The 23,911-nt window shown below is 40.9% G+C and overlaps 1 protein-coding gene across 4 annotated transcripts in view; it reads left to right on the top strand.

Annotated features, from left to right (window-relative positions):
- CACNA2D1 (calcium voltage-gated channel auxiliary subunit alpha2delta 1) overlaps positions 1 to 23,911 on the top strand; it is a 506,289-nt gene that overhangs the window by 403,345 nt on the left and 79,033 nt on the right. For all 4 annotated transcript variants that reach the window (XM_069978323.1, XM_069978313.1, XM_069978341.1 and 1 more), the window contains exons 13-15: positions 1,130 to 1,208; positions 12,403 to 12,452; positions 14,726 to 14,815. In XM_069978323.1, coding sequence (XP_069834424.1) covers positions 1,130 to 1,208; positions 12,403 to 12,452; positions 14,726 to 14,815 — 219 coding nt within the window. The remainder of the gene's footprint in view (positions 1 to 1,129; positions 1,209 to 12,402; positions 12,453 to 14,725; positions 14,816 to 23,911) is intronic.

Genomic DNA, 23,911 nt, shown 5'->3' with positions numbered 1-23,911 from the left:
AGTGGACTCTGAGTCCGCTCCCACATTCTTCCCCCTCCACACCCCCTCGCCGTCAACCTGGCGTACCAGGCGAAAATGGCCAAATGTAAATATTTTATTCGCAAAACGGCCATTTGCGAATAAATGTATTCGCATCTAGCCATTTTTCGCCGAAAACTACACCTTTTTTCATTGATAAATGTTCCCCATAGTATACACTCCGGCCGGGATCTCTAGCGGCTGCAGGAAAAACTGACATTTATTGAATAGCCGCCGCACAGAAGTGTCAGGTCACTAAATGGAAAGTGCCTCTCTGGCTGCACTTCACATTGTGTTCTATGATGAATTGGGATGCGGGTGCACACGGATGCGTCCGCATCCCAATTGAGCACAAATAAAGTTCATCCAGCCGGTACTGCAGTACCGGCCGGGATGGTCTTCACAGAAACTGGCTGTTCTGTGACACACCCGGGTCATAAAATGGCCAGTGTCTGACCGAGTGTGAACCCGGCCTAAAGTATGATTTAAAAAAATACAAAATTCAGCATATCTTGTTTCTCCAAAAATAAGACAGGGTCATTTAGGGGTGGTCTTATCTTGGAAAAAAAAGTATGCCGCTACACTGTAGCCCCATTCTCTTTGGTAATTAGCCACTATATGGTATGTCCCACTGTTGTTAGGCTCCTATACTGTAGGTTCCTCTGTAGTTATGTCTGTATACTGTATACCTCCCTCCCCTCTCTGTAATTGGCCCACATTCCCTCTATTTCCCCACAATCAGAGTACCATACTGTGTATCCTTTTACCACTCCTGCCTTCTCTGCACTTTGTTTTGAGCAGGTGGGGGCAGAGCATGCCAAGGCTGGCACTGATTGGTTGATACTCAGCCATCCAGTGTCAGGGATAAAATCAGATGACTATAAGGAGGGCTTATTTTTTCTCGTAGGGCTTATACTGTATTTCAAGTGTACTGTAAAAAGCCTGTAAAATGAAGCTAGGTCTGATACATAGTACCAATACTGTATTTATTCTGCAACTGTAATGATTTTAACATGTAGCAATTGTATACAATGCTATAAAATATATATAAAACAAAGGCATCTCAATAAAATCTGGATGATAACTTAAGTAATTACTGCTTTTATTCTAGGTACGTGTATTTACCTTTTCTGTTGGTCAGCATAATTATGATAAGGGACCCATACAGTGGATGGCTTGTGAAAACAAAGGTAATAATATATGGCAAATATCTTAATTGAATGTTAATGTGTTAATAAAAATATTCATCCATAGTAACTCCACCTGTACATTATGGAGGTTCTATCTAACATTTATGTAGTAGCTTATGTATTTAGACTATGTACTCATGCACTTCTCTGCATGCACAATTTGTGTCACAGAGATTTTTTTTTCATTGCAAGTTTGTTGTTTTCTGTCATGATGTATGTGTGCAGCAACTGTGCAAAACAGATAAAGTGACATGAACATACCTTTTTCTACAAATGTAGGAAAAACAGCCATTTAAAAGTTGCAACGGATAACAGTGTATGTACTGTTTTTGTTGTTTAGCCCTTTAACCCCTTAAGGTCCAAGCCAATTTTCGTTTTTGCGCTTTTGCTTTTTCCATTTTATGTTTAAAAGTCCATAGCGCTTGCATTTTTTCACCTAGAGACTTATATGAGTGCTTATTTTTTGCGAAACCAATTGTACTTTGCAATGACAGGCATAATTTTTCCATAAAATATGTTGTGAAACCAGAAAAAAATCATTTGCGCTGTCAAATTGAAAAAAAAACGATTTTTTTTTTATTTCGGGGAGTTTTGCATTTACGCCGTGCGCCCTATGGTAAAACTGACTTGTTATGCATGTTCCTCAAGTTGTTACGATTACTATTATATATAACATGTATAACTTATATTGTATCGGATGGCCTGTAAAAAATTCAAACCATTGTTAACAAATATATGTCACTTAAAATCGCTCCATTCCCAGGCTTATAGCGCTTTTATCCTTTGGTCTATGGGGCTGTGTGAGGTGTCAGTTTTTGCGCCATGATGCGTTCTTTCTACCGGTACCTTGATTGCGCATATACGACTTTTTGATCGCTTTTTATTACATTTTTTCTGGATTTGATGCGACCAAAAATGCGCAATTTTGCACTTTGGAATTTTTTTGCGCTTACGCTGTTTACCGTGCGAGATCAGGAATGTGATTAAGTAATAGTTCGGGCGATTACGCGCGCGGCGATACTAAATATGTTTATTTATTTATTTATTAATTTATATTTATAAAATGGGAAAAGGGGGGTGATTTGGACTTTTATTAGGGGAGGGGATTTTTTATTAATAAAAACACTTTTTTACTTTTTTTTTTACATGGACTAGAAGCCCCCCTGGGGGGCTTGTATATACACAGCAATGATCTCTCATAGAGATCAATGCTGTGTATATACACAGCAAAGATCCATGAGATAGGTCATAGATTGCTATGGCCTGCTGCAGGCCATAGCAATCTACTGCCGAGCCGGGATCAGCGTCATTCCGACGCTGAGGCCCGGCACGGCCAGAAGAACGGATCTCCCCACCGCGATCGCATCGCGGGGGGGGAGATCCGTCCCACTAGACACCAGGGACGTGATGTCTGAAGCCCTTCAATGCAGCTGTCCGGTTTGACAGCTGCATTGAAGTGTTTAATTAGCCGGCGCGGCAACGGGACCCGCGCCGGCTAACAGAGGCACTGCCCGGCTGCACGTGTCAGCCGGGATCAGCGCCGTTCAGAGCGGGGTCCCGGCGGGACCCCGCTCCGAACACCCCCCGCGGCGCCATGACGTATTAGATACGTCATGGGTCGCTAAGGGGTTAAGGACAGAGCCCATAATGGCCTTAAAGAGAACCAATCACCTAAAATTTACTATCCCTATTATCAAAGATTCTCTCTCCCTAAGTCTATCTATGAAGATACAGACTGCCTTTGCAGTCTGTATCTTATTCTTTACCTAATTTCTCTTCCTCTGTGCAGTAATGCTGGGCGCCCCCATCTTGATGACGTCACGCTGGAACGCACCGCTGGAACGCACGTGACGTCATCAAGATGGCGGCGGCTGGCATTAATGCACCGGAACAAAGGAGCAGGTAAAGTATAAGATACAGATTGCAAATGCAGTTTGTATCTTTTTGAAGTCTATTTATGAAGATACAGACTACATTTGCAGTCTGTATCTTATACTTTACCTGCTCCTTTGTTCCGGTGCAGTAATGCCGGCCGCCGCCATCTTGATGACGTCACGTGCGTTCCAGCGGTGCGTTCCAGAGTGACGTCATCAAGATGGCGGCGGCCGGCATTACTGCACCGGAACAAAGGAGCAGGTAAAGTATAAGATACAGACTGCAAATGCAGTCTGTATCTTCATAAATAGACTTCGGAAAGATACAGACTGCCTTTACAGTCTGTATCTTATACTTTACCTGATCCTCTGGTCCGCTACAGCAAGGCCGGCGCCGCCATCTTGATTACGCTACTTGCGTTCCACCGCTGGAACGCAAGTGACGTATTCAAGATGGCGGCGCGCGGCCTTCCTGCACCGAACAAGAGGATCAGGTAAAGTATAAGATACAGACTGCAAAGGCAGTCTGTATCTTAATAAATAGACAAAATGAAGATTCAGACTGCCTTTGCAGTCTGTATCTTATACTTTACCTGATCCTCTGGACCGCTACAGCAAGGCCGGCGCCGCCATCTTGATTTAGTCTTTTGCGTTCCAGCGGTGGAACGCAAGTGACGTCATCAAGATGGCGGTGCCCGGCCTTGCCGCTTTGCATGACGGGAGCTTCCTGTCTCGCGCCGGCTCTTTTGAAAAGAGCCGGCGCGAGATAGGAAAGTAAAAAGTAAATATTTTAAAAACACAGCCAAAAAAGTAATCAATTATATTTACAAATATTAATAAAATAAGTAAATACATCTAATTAGGCAAAAAAAAATTTTTGATTTTCATCGATGATTGGTTCTCTTTAACCTCTTAAGGACATAGGACGTACCGGTACGTCCTATGTCCTCATTAGCACTTCAAAGCGGGGCCGCGCGGCGGCCCCGCTTTGAAGTGCCGCGATCCCGGGTGCCGCGTGTAGCCCGGGACCGCCGCTATTAGCGGGCACGGTCCGATCGCCGTGCCCGCTAATTAGCTAATCGGAGGCAGCTGTCAAAGTTGACAGCTGCCTCCGATTACCGGAGGCAACGTTTCCCTGGTGTCTAGTGGGGGAGATCGCTCCTCCGGGACCTTGTCCCGGAGGAGCGATCTCCGTTACTGATGCCGGCCGGGGACGCGTCCAAGATGGCGCCGTCCTCGGCTCGGCACTCATTTGTTTCCGGCTGCAGCAGCCGAAAGCAAACGAGTGCCGATCTCATGGATCTCTGCAGCATATCTATGCTGCAGAGATCTCTATGAGAGATCCAAGTGTATATACTAGAAGTCCCCCAGGGGGGCTTCTAGTATATGTGTAAAAAAAAAACAAAACGTGTTGTTAATAGTAAAAAGCCCCCTCCCCTAATAAAAGTCTGAATCACCCCCCTTTCCCCAGGTTTTAAATAAAAGTAAACAAATAAATAAATAAATAAACATGTTTGGTATCGCCGCGTGCGTAATCGCCCGAACTATTAATTAATCACATTCCTGATCTCGTACGGTAAACGGCGTCAGCGCAAAAAAATCCCAAAGTGCAAAATTGCGCATTTTTGGTCGCATCAAATCCAGAAAAAATGTAATAAAAAGCGATCAAAAAGTCGTATATGCGCAATCAAGGTACCGATAGAAAGATCACATCATGGCGCAAAAAATGACACCTCGCACAGCCCCATAGACCAAAGGATAAAAGCGCTATAAGCCTGGGAATGGAGCGATTTTAAGGAATGTATATTGGTTAACAACGGTTAGAATTTTTTACAGGCCATCCGATACAATATAAGTTATACATGTTACATATCGTTTTAATCGTAACGACTTGAGGAACATGCATAACAAGTCAGTTTTACCCCAGGGCGAATGGCGTAAAAACACATTTCCCCCAAATAAAAGAAATGCGTTTTTTTTTTCAATTTCACCACACTTTGAATTTTTTTCTGGTTTCGCAGTGTACTTTATGCAAAAATTCAGCCTGTAATTGCAAAGTACAATTAGTGACGCAAGAAATAAGGGGTCATGTGGGTTTCTAGGTGGAAAAATGCAAGTGCTATGACCTTTTAAACACAAGGAGGAAAAACCGAAAACGTAAAAACGAAAATGGGCCATGTCCTTAAAGGGTTAAAGACTGGGACCATTTTCAATAGAGCGTTTTTGTTTTTTTCCTCCTCCCCTTCTAAGAGCTATAACTCATTTATTTTTCCAGCTATTGGCGAGGTAAGGGCTTGTTTCTTCAGGAACAGGTGTCCTTTGTAATGGCGCCTTTTGAGCTACCATACCATGTATGATATAACCCCAGTTTGACTCTTGAGCTGCTAACAAAAAGACACTTTTGAAATTTTACAGAGCCATTAAGTTTACCTACCTTCCAGGGTAAGCTACTCAACTGGGAAGTTAACTACCTACTGGGGGCATCTACTTAATAGGAGAGATTACCTATCAACTGAATGGATTACATATCTACTGGGGGTATCTGCCTAATGTTAGGATAAGCTACCTAATGGGGAATATCTACCTACTGGAGGCATCTACCTAATTGTGTGTGTGTGTGTGTGTGTGTGTGTGTGTGTGTGTGTGCGCTGAGCTCACTTCATAGCATGTGGGGACCGGCTGCTATGAGCAGCCATTCCCCACATGCTATGAAGTGAGCTCAGCTCCTGAGCTCACTTCAAAGCAGCGCCGGACCCTCTGGTACATTATGGGTCCCTAAGGGGTTAAGATATTGGTCTACTCCCACAGGTTCAACTGGGAGTGGTACCCTCTAAACCTGCCTACAGTGACGTTCCACTGGCCCTGACAGGGTTCTCTCCCCTCTAGCTACTGTATGTATAAGGAAGACTAGAAATTGATTTCTGCATTTAAGAGAGAATATATATAGGTGCAGCTCACAGTTACCGTAACTAATTGGGTCGAGGTGGACCTAAAATGCCCTTACCTAGACATGGGCTAAAAGAATAAAATGGAGAAAATGTATAGTATTTAGTCCTCCAGACCACAAAAAGTCCCAACCCTTGCATATACCAGTTTTAATTAATAAAGATACCATACGCTAATAAAATATATAGTAGGCTATGAATACACTAAAAAAATAAATAAGAGATAATTGATTTGTGCGACAAATACATATATAAGAATACATATACAAAAAAGGTTTAAAATTGCATATACAAAAAAGGTTTAAAATTGTCAGTGTAATACGCTGGGTATTGGCCAATGCTGTATTTAGCGTTAGTTCAAATGTGTCAATTGAGGCCACAGATGGAAAACGTTATAAGCAAGTCACAGTTATAGGACCTGTAGTCCCACTATTGGATGTGTATCTCACCGCTCCCGATGCCCGGTGTAGCGAGACACCCAATATCTGGCAGATCAGTTCACATAGATCAGTTCACGTTTAATGTGGCGATACAAAGTATGCGAAATGGCGTCTGTGACGCCGCTCACCCGTCCGAGTTGGTAACTGCTGTCGTGGCTCTCTCCCTCCTGCGGAGGCTCTTAGTTGCGGTCACTTGATCTGACCTGGAGAGGCTCTTGCAGTACGACCTTGTGGTATTGGCGTCTGCGCGCTGTTCTGTATCACGGCTTCACTCTGTATCCCTATCAGCATCTCACCCTAGACGGAGACATCCGAGGTGAGAGTGAGAACGAGGCCGGGATACAGAGTGAAGCAATCAATATCTAAGGCAATTATTGTCATCTTTTATATGCTACATGACCACCTTCTATTGATCCAATATGGTGGCTTTCAAAATGATGGCCATGTTTTGAGCATCGCCTAACAGATAGGCCACCCTCACCCATTACTTGCTAGGATATTAAGTAAGTTTTCCTTATGTTCCTAAAATAAAAGGGTGTCCTCAGACTTCTGACACACATAGACTATGTTCACACAACGTTTTTTCAGCTTCGTTTAAAATAACGTCTGTTATTTTGAGTCTAAAATAACGGACGTTATTTAGCTATCTGGCCTCCCCTTAGTGCAATGACGGCTGCTGGTACATTATTCTAGTTTGGGGTTACTAGTTGGACTTTAGGTGCGTCTTAATTGAAAAGTCCATTGAATTTAATAGTAAAAACGGAGAAAGAACAGTGGAAAAAATAAACTGTGTGTGAACAATAAAAAACGTCCGCTGTTTGCAAAAGACGTCCGAAAATAATGATCATGTTCATTATTTTGACGTCCGCGGTAAAAACGTCCGTTATTCAAAGCAGTGTGTGCATTGGACGTCTGTGTTCCCATTGAATTCAATGCATTGCCATTGCAGTCAGTTAATTCGCGGCAAAAACGTCCGTTTTTAAAATAAGAGAATCGGACACCTTTTCTCTATTTTTGACATTATGTGAACATAGCCATACACTGTACACCATAGTAGTTGTTTAAGGGTATGTTCACACTATGTATCTGTGCGGCTGTAGTTTTTACGCGGCTGGAAATGTGCGGCTGAAACTACGGCCGTGGGAAAAAATAGACATGCGGCTGAAAACATAAGGTCATTTACTTGGAAATCTGGTTCAACTAAAAATAACAAATAAAATCTTAAAAAAGTGATGCAAACACCTCTGGATGCATCTGGGAAAGCAAGGAAACAGTTTACAGGAATCGCTATTACCGGGGTTTGCGATCCTCTGCAGTAATGCCGATGCCTCTCATGGTTAATATATTTAATTAATGTAATAAATTCCCTTTCGTTGTTCAATAATTAAATTTAAACGAATCCATCATTTTGCAATTAAATATACTGTTAAAATAAATATATATATATATATATATATATATATAAATAAATGTATATTTATATATATATATTTTTTGACAGTATATTTAATTGTACAATGATGGATTCGTTTAAATTAAATTATTGAACAACGAAACTGATTTTATTACAACAAAAAAGTGTTTTATTAATTAAATATTAATTAGTACAGGAAGCCGTTAATTCATATTCCCGGTAAATAGAGCATTCTGTACTAATCAACACTTTACTTTAATGAAAACATCAAATGTTTCTTCTAATTATGTTATCACAATAGCTTTATTAGAAGAAACATTTTGAATTATATGTGCGCTCAGCTGATTGGCTAATCGGCTCAGCGCACATATAATTAGCGGGTCCGCAGCACAATGACTTCATTGTGCTGCGGACCAGCAAAGAGGACACATCGGGGTGAGTATACAGCTCTCCCCACCCCCTCCCCAGCACTGCACCCATCCCAGCAAGGAAGGGGGGTCACTTTACCCCTTCCTTGCTGGGATGGGTGCAGTCTGACATCAGTCTGGCCCCCAAGGGGTTAAGGGGGATGCAATGCATCCTCCCTTAACCCCTTGGGGGCCAGACTGTAAGCAGAGATCTGTAAAGATGCTGCATACTGTAAGGTGCACAACACCGCTCACAATGACGGGTGTTGTGCTCCTGTTTGTGTGTTTTTTGTGTGTTTCTCCCTTTTTGTTTTTCAGATATCGGTATCCTGTAGATTACGTCGGATTCCATGGACTACGACGATGACCAGCGGTTGTTTGGTGTGTTTTTTTTTATAAAATGGTCAATGAGGGGTGTGGGGGTGTTTTTATTTAAATAAAAAAAATGTGTTTCACTTGTGTCTTGTCTTTATTTCTTTACTTTATAGACTTAGTAGTGGAAGCTGTCTAATAGTCGGAATCCATTACTAAGTCGGGGCCTAGTGTTAGCCGGTATAAAATGGCTAACACTAACCCCCCATTATTACCCCAGTACCCAATGCAACCAGGGGTACTGGGAAGAGCTGGGTGCCAGTGGTATCGGAGCGTCAAAATTGGCGCTCCTGGACTAGGGCGGCAGCAGGCTGGTAAGATTTAGGCTGGGGAGGGCCTAAACCAATGGCTCTTCCCACCCTGGTGTTACCAGGCTGCTGTTGCTTGATTTGGGACCACTGGCAGCGGGCTCTTCCCAGTACCCCTGGTGGCATTGGGTACTGGGGTAATAATGGGGGGTTAGTGTTGGCCATTTTATACCGGCTAACATTAGGCCCCGACTTAGTAATGGTTTCCGTCTATTAGACAGCTTCCACTACTAAGTCTATAAAGTAAAGAAAGACAAGACAAGACACAAGTGAAAAAATTTTTTTTATTCAAATAAAAACACCCCCACACCCCTCATTGACCATTTTATTAAAAAAAACACCAAACATCTGCTGGTCATCGTCGTAGTCCATGAAATCCGACGTAATTCACAGGATACCGATATCTGAAAAACAAAAAGGGAGAAACACACAAAAAACACACATACAGGAGCACAACACCCATCATTGTGAGCGGTGTTGTGCACCTTGCAGTATGCAGCATCTTTACAGATCGCTGCTTAGAGTCTGGCCCCCAAGGGGTTAAGGGAGGATGCATTGCAGTGCTGGGGAGGGGGTGGGGAGAGCTGTATACTCACCCCGATGTGTCCTCTTTGCTGGTCCGCAGCACAATGAAGTCACTGTACTGCGGACCAGCTCTTTATATGTGCGCTCAGCCGATCAGCCAATCAGCTGAGCGCACATATAATTCAAGATATTTCTTCTAATAATGCTATTGTGATAACATAATTAGAAGAAACATTTGATGTTTTCATTAAAGTAAAGTGTTGATTAGTACAGAATGCTCTATTTACCGGGAATATGAATTAACGCCTTACTGGAGCTTCCTGTACTAATTAATATTTAATTAATAAAACACATTTTTGTTGTAATAAAATCAGTTTCGTTGTTCAATAATTTAATTTAAACGAATCCATCATTGTGCAATTAAATATACTGTCAAAAAATAAATATATATATAAATATACATTTATTTATATATATATATTTATTTTAACAGTATATTTAATTGCACAATGATGGATTCGTTAGAATTAAATTATTGAACAATGAAAGGGACTTTATTACAAAGAAAATGTGTTTTATTAATTAAATATATTAACTATTAGAGGCATCGGCATTCAGCATTATTGCCGGCTATTTTTTTAAGTACTCCGTATGGACTGCCTGTCAATCCACAGCCGTGAATTTGCACAGTTCCGGCCGCAAACAATGGTCTTGTTCATTTTTTACGGGTCAGTTTACGAACGGGCCGTAGGCTCATACATAGTGTGCACTGTGCAGCCGTATATCCTATACTTTCCAGTGTACGCATGAACCTGAAAAATACGGCCGATGATTTACAGCCCGCAATACAGCCGCACAGATACATAGTGTGAACATAGCCCAAATAAGCATTAGTAAATAAGTAGTTGTTTTAAACAAAAAAAAAAAAAGTATTCATTTCATGTAGTCCGAAGTTTTAGCATTATTATTTGTTAATTGAGTTGTACAGTATTTATAGCCCTATACTATGTTTTGTAAGGCATAGGTTCATATTGCCTTTTAACTCCAGACTGTATGTAATAAAAACTGTATACTATTGATATAGATGACTATATAGTGATAAAGCTTTAGCGTTAGTGTTAGCCAGTAAGTTATTTGTCTAGGCTCAAATACTGTAGATAAGATCAATGTTATATTTTGTATTATTTGTTTAATTTTTAAGTAATTATTAGATATGTGATATTAAAATGTAACACATGTCTAAAATATTAAGTGTAAATTATTTTGACCTTTTTCTGTATCATGACTTCAAAACTAGTGGGAATGTAATATAGAATAACATAAATATATCTCACCTTACCTTTTTTATACCAAACATTCATTACTGGGATGTGGGTAACTTCATCACTACCATAACAAAATAATCTGTAACTTTAATACTATGTCATCACAGTTCAGTAAAATTACCAATTCTGTATGCTGAAGTTTTGCGAGCAAGATTTTATTAGTCACCTTTAGACCACTCACTGTTCAAGAGAACCATTTTGAGGTATATGTTTTAGTATTTTGTTTTTATCTCTTTTTTTTAGGGGATTAATTTACAATGAAATGTTATTTACGGTTGGGTATGCATATCATACCAATTTCATTCAACAGTTCATATATATATATATATATGTGTGTGTTATTCAGATTGCATTTACACAGTAAAATAAAAGCAAAATATGCATCTGTTTTTGAAGGTTTAAAATGTTTATGTATTGGAAGTCTAATATTGTACTACCTTAAATCTATGGGAAAATGTTGGACTGTGCACACATTTAAAAAATATTTATGTTTTTATTATGTATGTACAGTTATTAGTTGTCCAATAGACTTTAATGTGATAGATTATTAGAATCAAAATATGACTGTGTTTTATGCCTTTATGGAAAAAAGGACACCTTAGCCAATAGGAGTAATATAACTAAGCAGGTGCACACTGCCATAGCCGAAATATAGATGCAAACATAAAAAGACAGCAGCACACTGCAAACACTAAGATATATGCATAATCTGGAATATGCAATACTGCTATAGAAAAATTGAGGTGATTAGCATACCATGTGTTCAAATAGTTTGCACCATCCCACCATGTTAAGGTGACCTCAGACACAGGTTTGACTATACACTATAGATATGCCTCTTTTGGGCTAGTACTAAGGCCATGTCCACATGCTTTAAGACAGCAGCCATTCTGTGACATGGCCGTGTCACAGAATGGACGTTTTCTGTAAAGATCAACATAGCTGGTACTGCAATACTGACCGGATGAACTTCATTTCTTTTGAATTGGAATGCAGGGACATTCGAATGTGCCCGCGTTCCAATTAACCATTGCAGACAATCTAATTCAATAGCGGCCGTTGTTGCAATCCTTCAAGAACAGACGTTAGTGAAAAAATACATTTTGTGAACATGGCCAAAGGGGTTGTTTACATGTTCCATGATTATGGTCTGTGCACGGAAGATGTACTATGGACCACATGTCAGTACAGTATCATGAAGATTTAAACTGTTTTTAGAGCTCCCGACATCATAATAAATCATGATATCAGGAGTTCCGAGATCTGGTCCACAGTATACAGTATACAGTCAGTATACAGATTGCGGACACTCAAAATTTTACTAGTGAATGTCTACTAATAAATAAATAAATAATACATTAGAATGCTATACACAATTACTATCACACCTGAAGCTACTGGCACTTTTGTGGCTAATCCTTTTGTATGTTAATTTGGAATCTTATTTCAAGGTCCTAGCTGCTGGCACTCCACTAACCCTGGATTGAATTTCAAGGTGCAGCTCTCCTGTGGAGATAGATAGATAATATCTGTGAAATAATAACATGCACAATTTTATTTCATTGTCCCACTTGCATATTTCAGGTTACTATTATGAAATCCCATCCATTGGAGCAATTCGAATTAATACACAGGTTTGTATTTTACTTTCATCTAATCCTTATCAATGCTTATATCACCAAGAATGTTATCATTGAATGTATTCATAGAAAAGAAAAAAAAACATAAGGTTACATGTGGTTCAGAGAAGTAGAACATCATCAAGTGAACAGTATGTACATTAATTTTATCCTTTTGTTAAATAACTGCCCATCAATTATATATTGAAATATACCAGCATTCACACATACAGTAAGCACTCAAGGCTTTTAGTGTTTTTAAATTGTAGGAAGGAGTTTGTATTTTTAAAATGCAATGATAGGTGCACATGTGTGTCCAATATATATACGCCTACTACAGTGTAAATAATGGTTTCATAGATTTTAAACACAGCTGCCCAGCTTGACCTAAAGTTCTGCTTGGTACTTTAATTGTGAGCAGCTGCAGTAACATAAACACTTTGACACAAAAAAAAATTCACAAGTTTATTGAGCATTTTAATAGTACTACTCATGAGATATTTTCTGATAAAGCACTTACTGTTTCCTATGTGATCAACATGAATTAATTACTAACTGCCATGCTAAGGATGCTGCATTAAATAAGGATTACTGCATCCAACCTAATAAAGAAACTTATACTGTGTATACCAGTATTATGCCAGTCCGAAGGTTGCAGTTGCATATGCCTGGAACCACTATAGGACCATAATACCATAAGTGGTATTATTAAAGATGATCATTAGGGGCAGGGGGTGGGTGGAAATTGAAAAGGCAAACATACTTACAGCTACCCAAGCCCCCACTGCGCTGCATCACAGAGCTCCTGGACCCCAACAGCTTTCAGGAGTGGGACATGGCTCTGCGCAGGCGCTGGGACAGGTAACTATGAGTTGTTTTTTATTTTCCCCCACCCCCTGCCCGTACAGATATTATACTTTTGTGCCTGACTTCTCCTTTAAGTGGTGCACAGAAAAAACGAGCCATAGTGTTATTAATGTTCATTTTTAAATATTGCAGTATTGCGATAAAAAGTACCTATACTTTATAAAGACTACATTACAATGATTATATATAGTTGTTACTTATCCTGCAGTTGTTAAAGGGTGTTATTATTTCATGGAGTTTAAGTAGATTTTAGTACTCATATACATTTTCATTACGCATTAGAAACACAAATTCTACTTAAAAGGGGTGTATAGATCCAAAAGTAATGGCATGTCTATTGGTAGGGCTTTGCCCTCTAGGATTCTCATGGACCTCTGAGATCCTGAGAACGGAATACAGGACTGATTCAATGCAGATGTTGCTCCTGGACAGCCTTTCCTTACAAGCATGCTGCTGCACTGGCAAAACAGTTCAGGGGACACCAGCGCTACAGCCACCTCATTTTCAGGATTGGGCAGTGGAGATTCCAGAGGTCAAACTCTCACCAATGATGAAGTGATGGCAAACATGTTCGTGGAATATCCACTGGATATGCCATCATTTATACATAAATGTGAATTCCACTTCATGGTGTTATGTTGTTTCCATAACTCCTATTCATATTTACTGTTTGAATATAGTTTTACAGTTAAAAATGGACATAAAACTTGATACCACTCTTCTGGTACCAGACATTTCTTTGTAAAGCTTAAATTCCCCAGCACATTCGACTTGCACACACAACTTTGGTAATGTGCACCATTAGGCCATGTTCACATATGGTATGAGACCAGCCATTCTGTGACCTGGATGATCTTTATTTCTGGTGAATTCGGATGCAGGCGCCCACCGCTGCACACAATGGAGCGTGGGGCCGGAGCGGCACTCTCCATTGTGTGAACTGACATGTCTCTGCGGCCGCTATTCAATGAACATGTCAGTTTTCCGTGCGGCCGGATGGAATCCCGACCGAAGCGTATACTATGTGTATATGCTCCAGCTGGGATTCCATCCATTCAAATACAAAGTATGTTTAGCATAAATCATGGCTGTTGTTGCAAATTGCAACAAAGGCCGTGCTTTATGCTAAACATGCGTTGGGTGAACATGGCCTGAGCCTGTATTCTATACAGCCTGTATTCCAAACACTAGTACATAGGATTAATAAATAAACATTTTTAAGAATATAGACCTACAGACAGTTGTAATATACTAGCCAAGCCACTGAGTATATGTAGAGCTTTAATGTGTAAGGATGCAAAAAAAAATATACAATGCAGTATTCAATGAATAATGTTAATGTCTAATCTTACAGCAGAACTGATATCTTTGTTTAAGCTAAACCAGAACTCTGTCATTGAAATCGTTTCTCTTTTTGACAGGAATATTTAGATGTCCTTGGAAGGCCAATGGTTTTGGCTAGAGAAAAAGCGAAACAAGTACAGTGGACAAATGTTTACTTAGATGCTTTGGTAAGAACAAAATGAGCTCAGCAAATGTACATGGTAGACAATACTAATACTAGGACATTTATGAAATGCATAAAAACCTCTATGGTCCTCTGTTAAGTTAATGAACACTATAGATTATATGGAGTGTAATGTATGACAGTTATATAGGCATGCAATAGACATACAGTGTAGTCCCAAGTAAAAAATGTACAATGTACAGTAATTATGGAAAGGTAAAACAAATAGTATATATCAGCACAGAAGTGTTATTATGGAGTTGGGAACCCATGTCATATGCTACAGGTCTTTAAAGACATAATCACTGAAAAGGGGAACACTGGTATTGATGATACAGACAAGTATAAATCATAACTGAATTAGGATGAAAATAAATCTAAGCACCTATAAGAGTTGTGGCATCAACACGCAAGTGATTAACGCCAGATTCTAAGGGTGGCATTTATTAAGTCCGGCGTTTTTTACGCCGGACTTATAAATGCCCCCGCATCTCCGGCGCTACGGAGATTTATGTAGAGGCAGACTGCCTCTACATAAATCCCGTGCGCGCCGGTGCGCACCGCCGAAAACCTACGCCAGCTGAGGACTGGAGTATGTTTTCAGCGTACATTTGGGCGGAACGGATGGTAAATCGTTCTGCCCACTACACGCCCCCTTTCCGCCCCCCTGGCGTACTCGGCGGAAAGTGCCGATTTGCGAATATTTTATTCGCAAATCGGCCATTTGCGAATAAAAAAATACGCAAATCGGCACTTTCCGCCGAAGAGTCTGACATGATCCTCAATTCGGGTGTGGTAGCACAGCTCACTTTCACTGAAAGTGAATGGAGTCAAGTATTAATACCACACGCAACCTACTTAAGTCACATAAAACAACAGCATCAGCATCAGCTACAGTACGTGTGGCTATAGAATCATATGCTGTACACCATACTTTGTGCAAATAGCCCCTCAAGTGTCAAACTATTTGTAGACAGATCTGTTTTAACCTCTTTAGCACAGAGCAGGGATCTGGTAAATTGTTTAAATGGCACTTTAGAGATTTTTTTTTTTTTTTTGAGTCCCCCCCTCCCCATTTTAAATGAACAACTTTGAACAACTTTCAGACTGATAATAAAGGAATGAAATACAGACTGATTAAAATCTTTCGTACATTAGGCTAAGCCCTAAATCTTGCACTATTGTTTATGAACCACTATGAAATACAGACATCCTTGACATCTTTCACACTTCTTTGTCCAAACAGACTAATTCCAGACCTCTGGACATCTTGCACGTAGTTCTAAATAACTGTATCGACCATGTATTATGGCTTCAGTCCTGGTTAGCATGAATAAATCCTGTATTTTTTTTGTCTTTTGAAAATCTGCCTTGCAGTTTGGTTTTGGGGTTATGAAGTCTTGTGCTTGGTCATATTGTATCCAATCATTTAGCTCAAATTAAAACATTAGAAATAATGTTACAGAAAATATTACAGAAGAACTATTACAAAGGGGAATGCAGCATTTGTTCCCCCAATGTTTTTACAAATGAGAACAGAAGGCATAAACCCACATGCAGTTTTTTCCCTGTGATCCAACGGTGCAGTTTCTGGGTAATAAAATTGATGGCCTGTTCTCACCCCCACCTGTCGGCTCCCCCTCTATACAGTAAATGGGATGAGAAGCAGTTGGCTCTGTGCACTGTGTTGTGGTGGCGCCACATTACTGCAAATCTGTTCCCTTTCAAATCAACAGGAGCTGAGCTGCAGTACCCAGCCAATACTCATTGCATGGTTGTCTCCAGTAGTATGGCACTGTGTAGAATTTATGCTCACTTCAATAATAACAAATTGCCCAGATTCTAAATTAACTAAGCATTGCTATGCTATAAGATTATTACTGGGAAGTTTACCTGCATTATGCCACACATAATGGGACATTTACTGTCTAAACACTTTCCACTTTTTTAAGGATCTGACTCCTGATTTTAGGTAAGATTAGTTCTGAATCAGTACATCAGTATATGGCTATGTTCACACTACGTTTTTTCCTCTCCATTTTTTAAAAGATTAAATGACGTCCATAAATTTTGAGTTTAAAGTGACGTAGATCATTTCGCTGTTTGGCCACCAGGTGGACTAATTGGCCTTTGGATGTTTCTTTAATTGAAAAGTCCATTGAATTTATTAGTAAAAATGGGAAAAGAAGAGTGAAAAAAGAAAAACTGTGTGTGAACAACTAAAATAGTACGTCCGCTGGTTGCAAAAGACGTCTGAAATTAATTGTCATGATCATTATCTGTGCAGACAACATCCGTTATTTTATACACTGTGTGCATTGGACGTCTGTCATCCCATTTACTTCAATGCATTCCATTGAAGTCAATTAAATCGCGGCAATAACGGCGTCTTTTTTAAATAGAAAAACGGCCACCTGTTCTGTATTTTAAACTTATTGTGAACATTATTGTGTGGCCATGTCTGTTTTTTTTTTAATGGCAAGTATTGACAGTGCTCAGAAACATCAAGAGTTAATCTAATGCATTAACGTAGTTAAGGGGAAAAAAAATGGATTCACATCCACATGGCATTTACTGATCTACTGCTTCTTAGCAAAATCAAAACTAACATCCGAAGTTAGTATACTTGGCAACTGCATCTACTGACCTGCTAAAATATTTCCATGCAACATTTAAAGCAGTACTATCAGCAGGTTCTTCCCAGAGATCCTGCTGAAATGCCACAGTAGCTGTGTCCCTCAGTAGTATATGGACATTAGTTTCACCCCTCTCCTCCCCAGCATTGTTTCTAAAATCACTAAATACTCTTATGCAAATTTCTTGCTTCAGAGCATTAAGGGCATAATCATATACGTATAGTGGGCTGTATATACGGAGGCTGCGTAGGGAAGCAATCCCGTCGCTGATCCTCCTGGAGGTCCCTCAGGACATACGTATAAAACCTCTCTAGGAGGATCGACAGCGGCCTGGGGGATTCACACATGTGTGGGAAGAAGCCCGTCTCCAACGGGACTGCTTCCCTGCACAGCTGCCGTGTATAGAGTCCACTATGCGTATATGAATATGACAGGAGGGGGCGGGCACAGCGGGGCTCGGTGATGTTCTCTGATCCCGAGCAACGCCCTTAATCCTCTTAAGCAAATCATTTTCATAAGAGCATTTAGCTATTTTAGGAACAATGCTGGGGAGGACAGGGGTTAAACTAATTGCAGGGTCGGCTCCAGGATTTTGTAGGCCCTTGAGCGACAGAGCCTCAGCGGGCCCCTCCTCCATCCAGTATGCACTCATCATCCACACACTATGCACAATCACTTGAGACACCTCTAACCTACACAAACACATCATAAACACTGACAATCTCTGACTGACACGCAGCACTTACAGCATTTCCTCTCTGTCGGGCTGATCTCATCTCCACACTGTAAAGTTGAGAACCTTTAGGTCATGTGATCAGGTCCTTCACCATCTTCTTTCTCTGTGCAAGTCCTGCACCATCTCCTGTTTCTTCTAATGTTCAGCCCCTCACCCTGCACTACAGTGAGTGGGCTGAACATTAGGGCCCCTCTCCCTTTCTGGGCCCTGGCACTTGCCCGGGTAAGCCCTTTGCTGACGCCGGCCCTGACTAATGGCTATGTCCTACTGAGGGACACAACTACTGCGGCATATCAGCAGGTTCTCTGGGAAGTGCCGCTTTAAGATTGTTTTTTACACATAGAAGCCAGTGAGTACCACAGTTTTTTTTTTCTTTACTTGCATTTATTTGAGTAATTTCCTCTGTTAGTGTACCACCTCCAAAGCTCCTTTACTATTTCCCTTGACTGGTATGGATTGTGTACCTTTTTTATGCCATTGGTGCCAGTGTCGGTTTTTTTGCTTATATCCCTATGATTCATGATTGTGAGTGCGACTTGAAAGATAGCTGATGAAAAGGTGGTCAGCCATGTTAGGATTTAAAGGGGTTATCTTTAAAAACTGATGTCTTCTATTCAGGATAGTCCACCAATATAAGATCGGCACAATCCAACTCTTGGTACCCTCTCCAGATAGCTGTTTGAAGAGACTGCAGCACATGTACTTATGTGAACATAAGAAAGCTGCAGTATTTATTTGTAACATAATTTTACACAATATTTTTATATAAAATTTTAACAGAAGGATGGACAAGTTCTACTTTCATTATATATTTGAGGTTTTACCATTAGGATAACATTTATTCACCTACATAATTTAATGGTTAACTGCTATAACAAGTCTAGATCATAAAAAGTGATAGGTTTGATTCCAGTACAAGCTCCTCTTTCATATTATTTATTGCATCTATTTCCTGCTGATTCTGTTCCTTAGCTGGGGTTATTTTGCCAGTATTTCTGACAAAGCATACAGTAAAATATTGCCTCTTATCATTTGGTTGCTTTTGTAGTGTAAACATTTGCAGGAAATCCGAACATTTAGCAACATTAAGAAGCTGTTCCTTCACTGCAAGCTACTTATAGTCATACAGCAAATGTGTCTCAAGCCTTTAAACCTTTTTAGAATTACAGCACAGTTTCTCAGCATCTCTGCTGTATCCGACAGGATGCACTGCAGAAAACAGCTACATAATGGAATTATTAATTATATCTCTTTCTACTTGTCTGACCGACAGTTCATTGGCCAGACCTTTTTAAAGTCTTATGCTCTTACTGGAAACCTTAAGGACATTATGTTAGACTTTATTTTTACTCTAACAGTTAATGAGGTTAAATGAATGTTCAGAACAACTATTCTGTATATCTCGTATAAGGGCAGGCATACATATTTAGGCTTCTGGTTAGTGTAAGTTGTATATAAATGTATGTAAGCATGTATACAGCAGAGGCATGTGGAGTGCCCATGGGTATTTTTACTGTATGGCCAGGAGGGGGTGGATATAGATGCCGTCTACTAATCTCCCCGGTTCCATCGCCGGGTCCCGGATTGCGCCGCTCCGTTCTCCCGTCCCACTGCTGATTCCTGGTCTGAGCTGCGGCTTTAGACGTCACGTCTCAAGGCCGCTCAGCCACTCAGCAGTCGTAGTGAGGTCTCGCCTTGGCCGCTGAACGGCTGAGCTGCCTTGAGACATCACATCTCAAGCCACAGCTCAGACCAGGAAGCGGCATCGAGGCGGGAGAATGGAGTGGCGCATTCCGGGATACAGCAATGGAACCGGGGAGATCAGTAGACGGCGGCATACACATCCACCCTCTCCCCGGCCATACAGTAAAAATACCCCTAGCCCGGAGTACCCCTTTTATAGACTATAGACTGTTGTACTTTAAAGCGACTCTTTACCTACAATCTGACCCCCCCAACCACTTGTACCTTCAGATAGCTGCTTTTAATCCAAGATCTGTCCTGGGGTCCGTTTGGCAAGTGATGCAGTTATTGTCCTAAAAAACAACTTTTAAACTTGCAGCCTTGTACCCAATGGGAGTATCTGTGCCCTAACTTTGCAACACCCCTCTGTCCCTCCTCCCCACCCTCTTCATCATCAGGAATTCCACTGAAACATTTACTCCTGTCTGAACATTGCACAGGTGATTATTGATCCAGCTCATGTTCCGTGCTGACAAAGCTGAGGAATAAGGAAAAATCTGCCTCGAGAATTTCTAAGGATGAGGAGGGCGAGGAGGAGGGACAGAAAGGGTGTGCCAGCCTAATGTATACGCAATCTAGGCCACGCCCGTAGGGCACGCGGCTGCCAGTTTAAAAGTAGTTTTTTTGGACAATAACTGCATCACCTGCTGAACGGACCCCAGAACAGATCTTGGACTAAAAGCAGCTATCCGAAGGTACAAGCGGTTTGGGGGGGTCAGATTGTGGGTACAGAGTTGCTTTAACCCCTTAAGGACCGGGCCTGGAATGGAAAGGACAGAGGCAAATTTATGAATGTGACATGTGTCACTTTATTCATGAATAACTTGGGAGTGCTTTTACCTATCCGGCTAAATCTGAGACTGTTTTCTCGTGACATATGGTACTTTACATTTCTGGTAAATTGGAGTCGATACTTTAAACAAATCTTTATGGAAAAACCCAAAATAACGCGAAAAATGTGAAAAATTGCATTTTCCCAACTTTGAAACTTTTCTGCCTATACAGAAAATGGTTATGCCACATAAATTATATATTAAATAGCATTAGCAATAAAACTATTTATTAAACTATCTTTCTTTTTTTTAGACAATAGAAAGCTTAAAACATTAGCAGCAATTTTCCAAATTTTCAGTAACATTTCAAAATCTGATTTTTTTAGATACTTGTTCAGGTTGAAATTTGAAAATTAAAATTTTCTGTGCAGAGATTTTCTAGTAATCCAATATCTTTCATAATTGTAAACCTATTACCAGAGAAATGCACCCGAATATTTATTGCCCCGCTTTTGCAGTTTATAGAAATACCCCAAATGTGGCCCTATTGCGCTACCTGACGCAACCACAAGTCTCAGATATAAAGGAGCGCCTAGTGAATTTCAATGCCTCCATTATATTTGGTCATTTTTGACCATACTACTTGGCAGAGGCTCAGGGGTGCCAAAACAAAAAAAAACACCCCTAAAGGGATACCATTTAGAAAACAACACCCCTCGAGGAATGTAACAAGGGGTGCAGTGAGCATCTGGACCCTACAGGTGCTTCACAGATTTTCAATGTAGCGTGAAAAAGGAAAATAAAAAATTTTACACTAAAATGTTGTTCTTGCCTTCAATTTTTCATTTTTACAAGGGGATAAAATAATAAAAAAAAAGAACACCAAACATGTAGCGCTGTTTCTCCCGAGTATGGAAATACCCCACGTGTGGACATAAAGTGCCAAGCGGGCGCAGGACTAGCCTCCAAAGGGAAGGAGCGCCAATTGGCCTTTTGAAGCCGAAATTCACTGAAATGGATTTAAAGGGCCATTTTGTATTTACAAAGACCTTGTGCTGCCAAAACACTGTAAACTACAACCCTCAAGGAATCTAACAAGGGGTGCAGTGAGCATATGGACCCCACTGGTGATGGGCACAAATGTGGAACAATGTGACATGAGAGGGAAAATTAAAAAAATTTCATTTTCACAGCACAAATGTGCTCGTCATCAAGGGGTCCATATCCTCACTGCACCTCTTGTTAGATTCCTTGAGGGGTGTAGTTTTCAGAATGGGGTCACTTGTAGGGGGTTTTCACTATCTTGGCAGCACAAGGGCTCTGTAAATGCGACATGGCCTTCATCATTCATTCTGGCCAAATCCAGCCTCCAAAATCCAAATGGCACTCCTTCCCTTCGGAGGCTTGCCCTGCGCCCAAATGGCACTTTCTGTCCACATGTGGGGTATTTACAGACTCAGGGGAAATTGCTCTATTTTCTCTTTTAACCCCTTGTGAAAATGAAAAATTCAAGGCTAGACCAACATTATAGTGTAAAAAAATGTAATATTTCATTTTCACGCCACATTGTTCCACATTTGTGCCCGCCACCAGTGGGGTTCATATGCTTACTACACCACTTGTTACATTCCCTGAGGGGTGTAGTTTCTATAATGGGGTCACTTGTGGGGGTTTCAACTCTCTTAGCAACACAGAGGCCTTTTAAATGCAAGAAGGCCCTCGAAATCCATTCCAGCCAAATCCAGCCTCCAAAAGCCAAATGGCGCTCCTTCCCTTTGGAGGCTTACCCTGCACCCGCATGGCGCTTTATGTCCACATGTGGGGTATTTCCGTACTTTTTTTTTTTTTTTTTTTTACTTTTAACCCCTTGCGAAAATGAAAAAATCAAGACAAGATCAATGATTTAGTGTAAAAATTAAACCATTTTTACACTAAATGTTGGTCTAGCCTTGATTTTTTTTTCTATTTCCACAAGGGGTTAAAAAAGAAAATGAACACAAAAAGTGTAGGGTAATTTCCCCTGAGTATGAAAATACCCCACATGCGGACATAATGTGCCATATGGGCACAGGGCAAGCCACCAAAAGGACAGAGCGACATTTAGAAGCTGAAATGGAGGATGGAGGATGGAGGCCATGTCACAATTACAAAGCTCCTGTGCTGCCAGGACAGTAGAAACCCCCCACAAGTGACCCCATTCTGAAAACTACAGCCCTTAAGGAATCTAACAAGGGGTGCAGTGAGCATATGACCGCACTGGTGACTGGCACATATGTAGAACATGTGGTGTGAAAATAAAAAATACATTTTTTTTTTCATTTTCACGGCACAAATGTGCTCGTCACCAGGGGGCCATATCCCTGCTGCCGCCTTGTTAAATTCCTTAGGGGGTGTAGTTTCAAAAATTGGATCACTTGTGGGGAGTTTCTACTATCCTGGCAGTGCAGAGGCTTTGTAAGTGCATCATGGCAAGCTTCTAATGGGAATGGCGGCCATACCTATAGTATTTAGCTGGGGAAAAGGGACAATTTTAATTTATTTGGGGGTATTATTGGGGGTATTATTTGGGGGGAGTCCATCAAATTAAACCTGTGTTGACCCAGAGGAAGGCAAAAAACCCTCGTGAGGCAGACGACAGTAGCCTCATCACAGGAAAAAAAATATCCTTCCCAACTCCAAAATGGCAATCAGAATAATCCCTGGATCAACGTGACCCCTGAAATAGGAATACGGGAAAGAATTTAGAAAATTTAGAACTCCAATGACGTGTGGTACGCCTTGAAGCTATCCTGTATGCAGAGGCTGGGGTGATCAGGACAGGTGTCACACTGGAACATAGTGCCCTTCCTGATCCCCCTGTTACGGCACACTCGGCACTTCTTCTGGGGTCTCCTGTTTTCCAGTGTGGGGGACATCACCTGGAAAATGTTGGCCTGATGCGATACGGGGTCCTTCATATCCAGAAGCGCTGGGTCCACTCCATGGCTGCTAAATAGTAGGGCTTTATTACTGCTTCTGATATTTTCGGATCGTGCCACAAGCTACAGTAGCTCGGGCAGCGAGGGACCGGAAGAGGGGGTGCTCATATCAAAGTTATCCCCGTACAGGTGGTAACCTTTATCCAACAGTGGGAAGATCAGTTCCCAAACGATCTCCCCACTAACTCCAAGGATTGGGGAGGCATTTGGGGGCTGGATTCGGGTGTCACTTCC

Source organism: Dendropsophus ebraccatus, chromosome 1 (genome assembly GCF_027789765.1).
Source record: "Dendropsophus ebraccatus isolate aDenEbr1 chromosome 1, aDenEbr1.pat, whole genome shotgun sequence".
Classification (NCBI taxonomy): Eukaryota; Metazoa; Chordata; class Amphibia; order Anura; family Hylidae; genus Dendropsophus; species Dendropsophus ebraccatus.
Note: the sequence above shows the minus strand (reverse complement) of the source record. Positions and strands in the feature narration are given on the sequence as shown.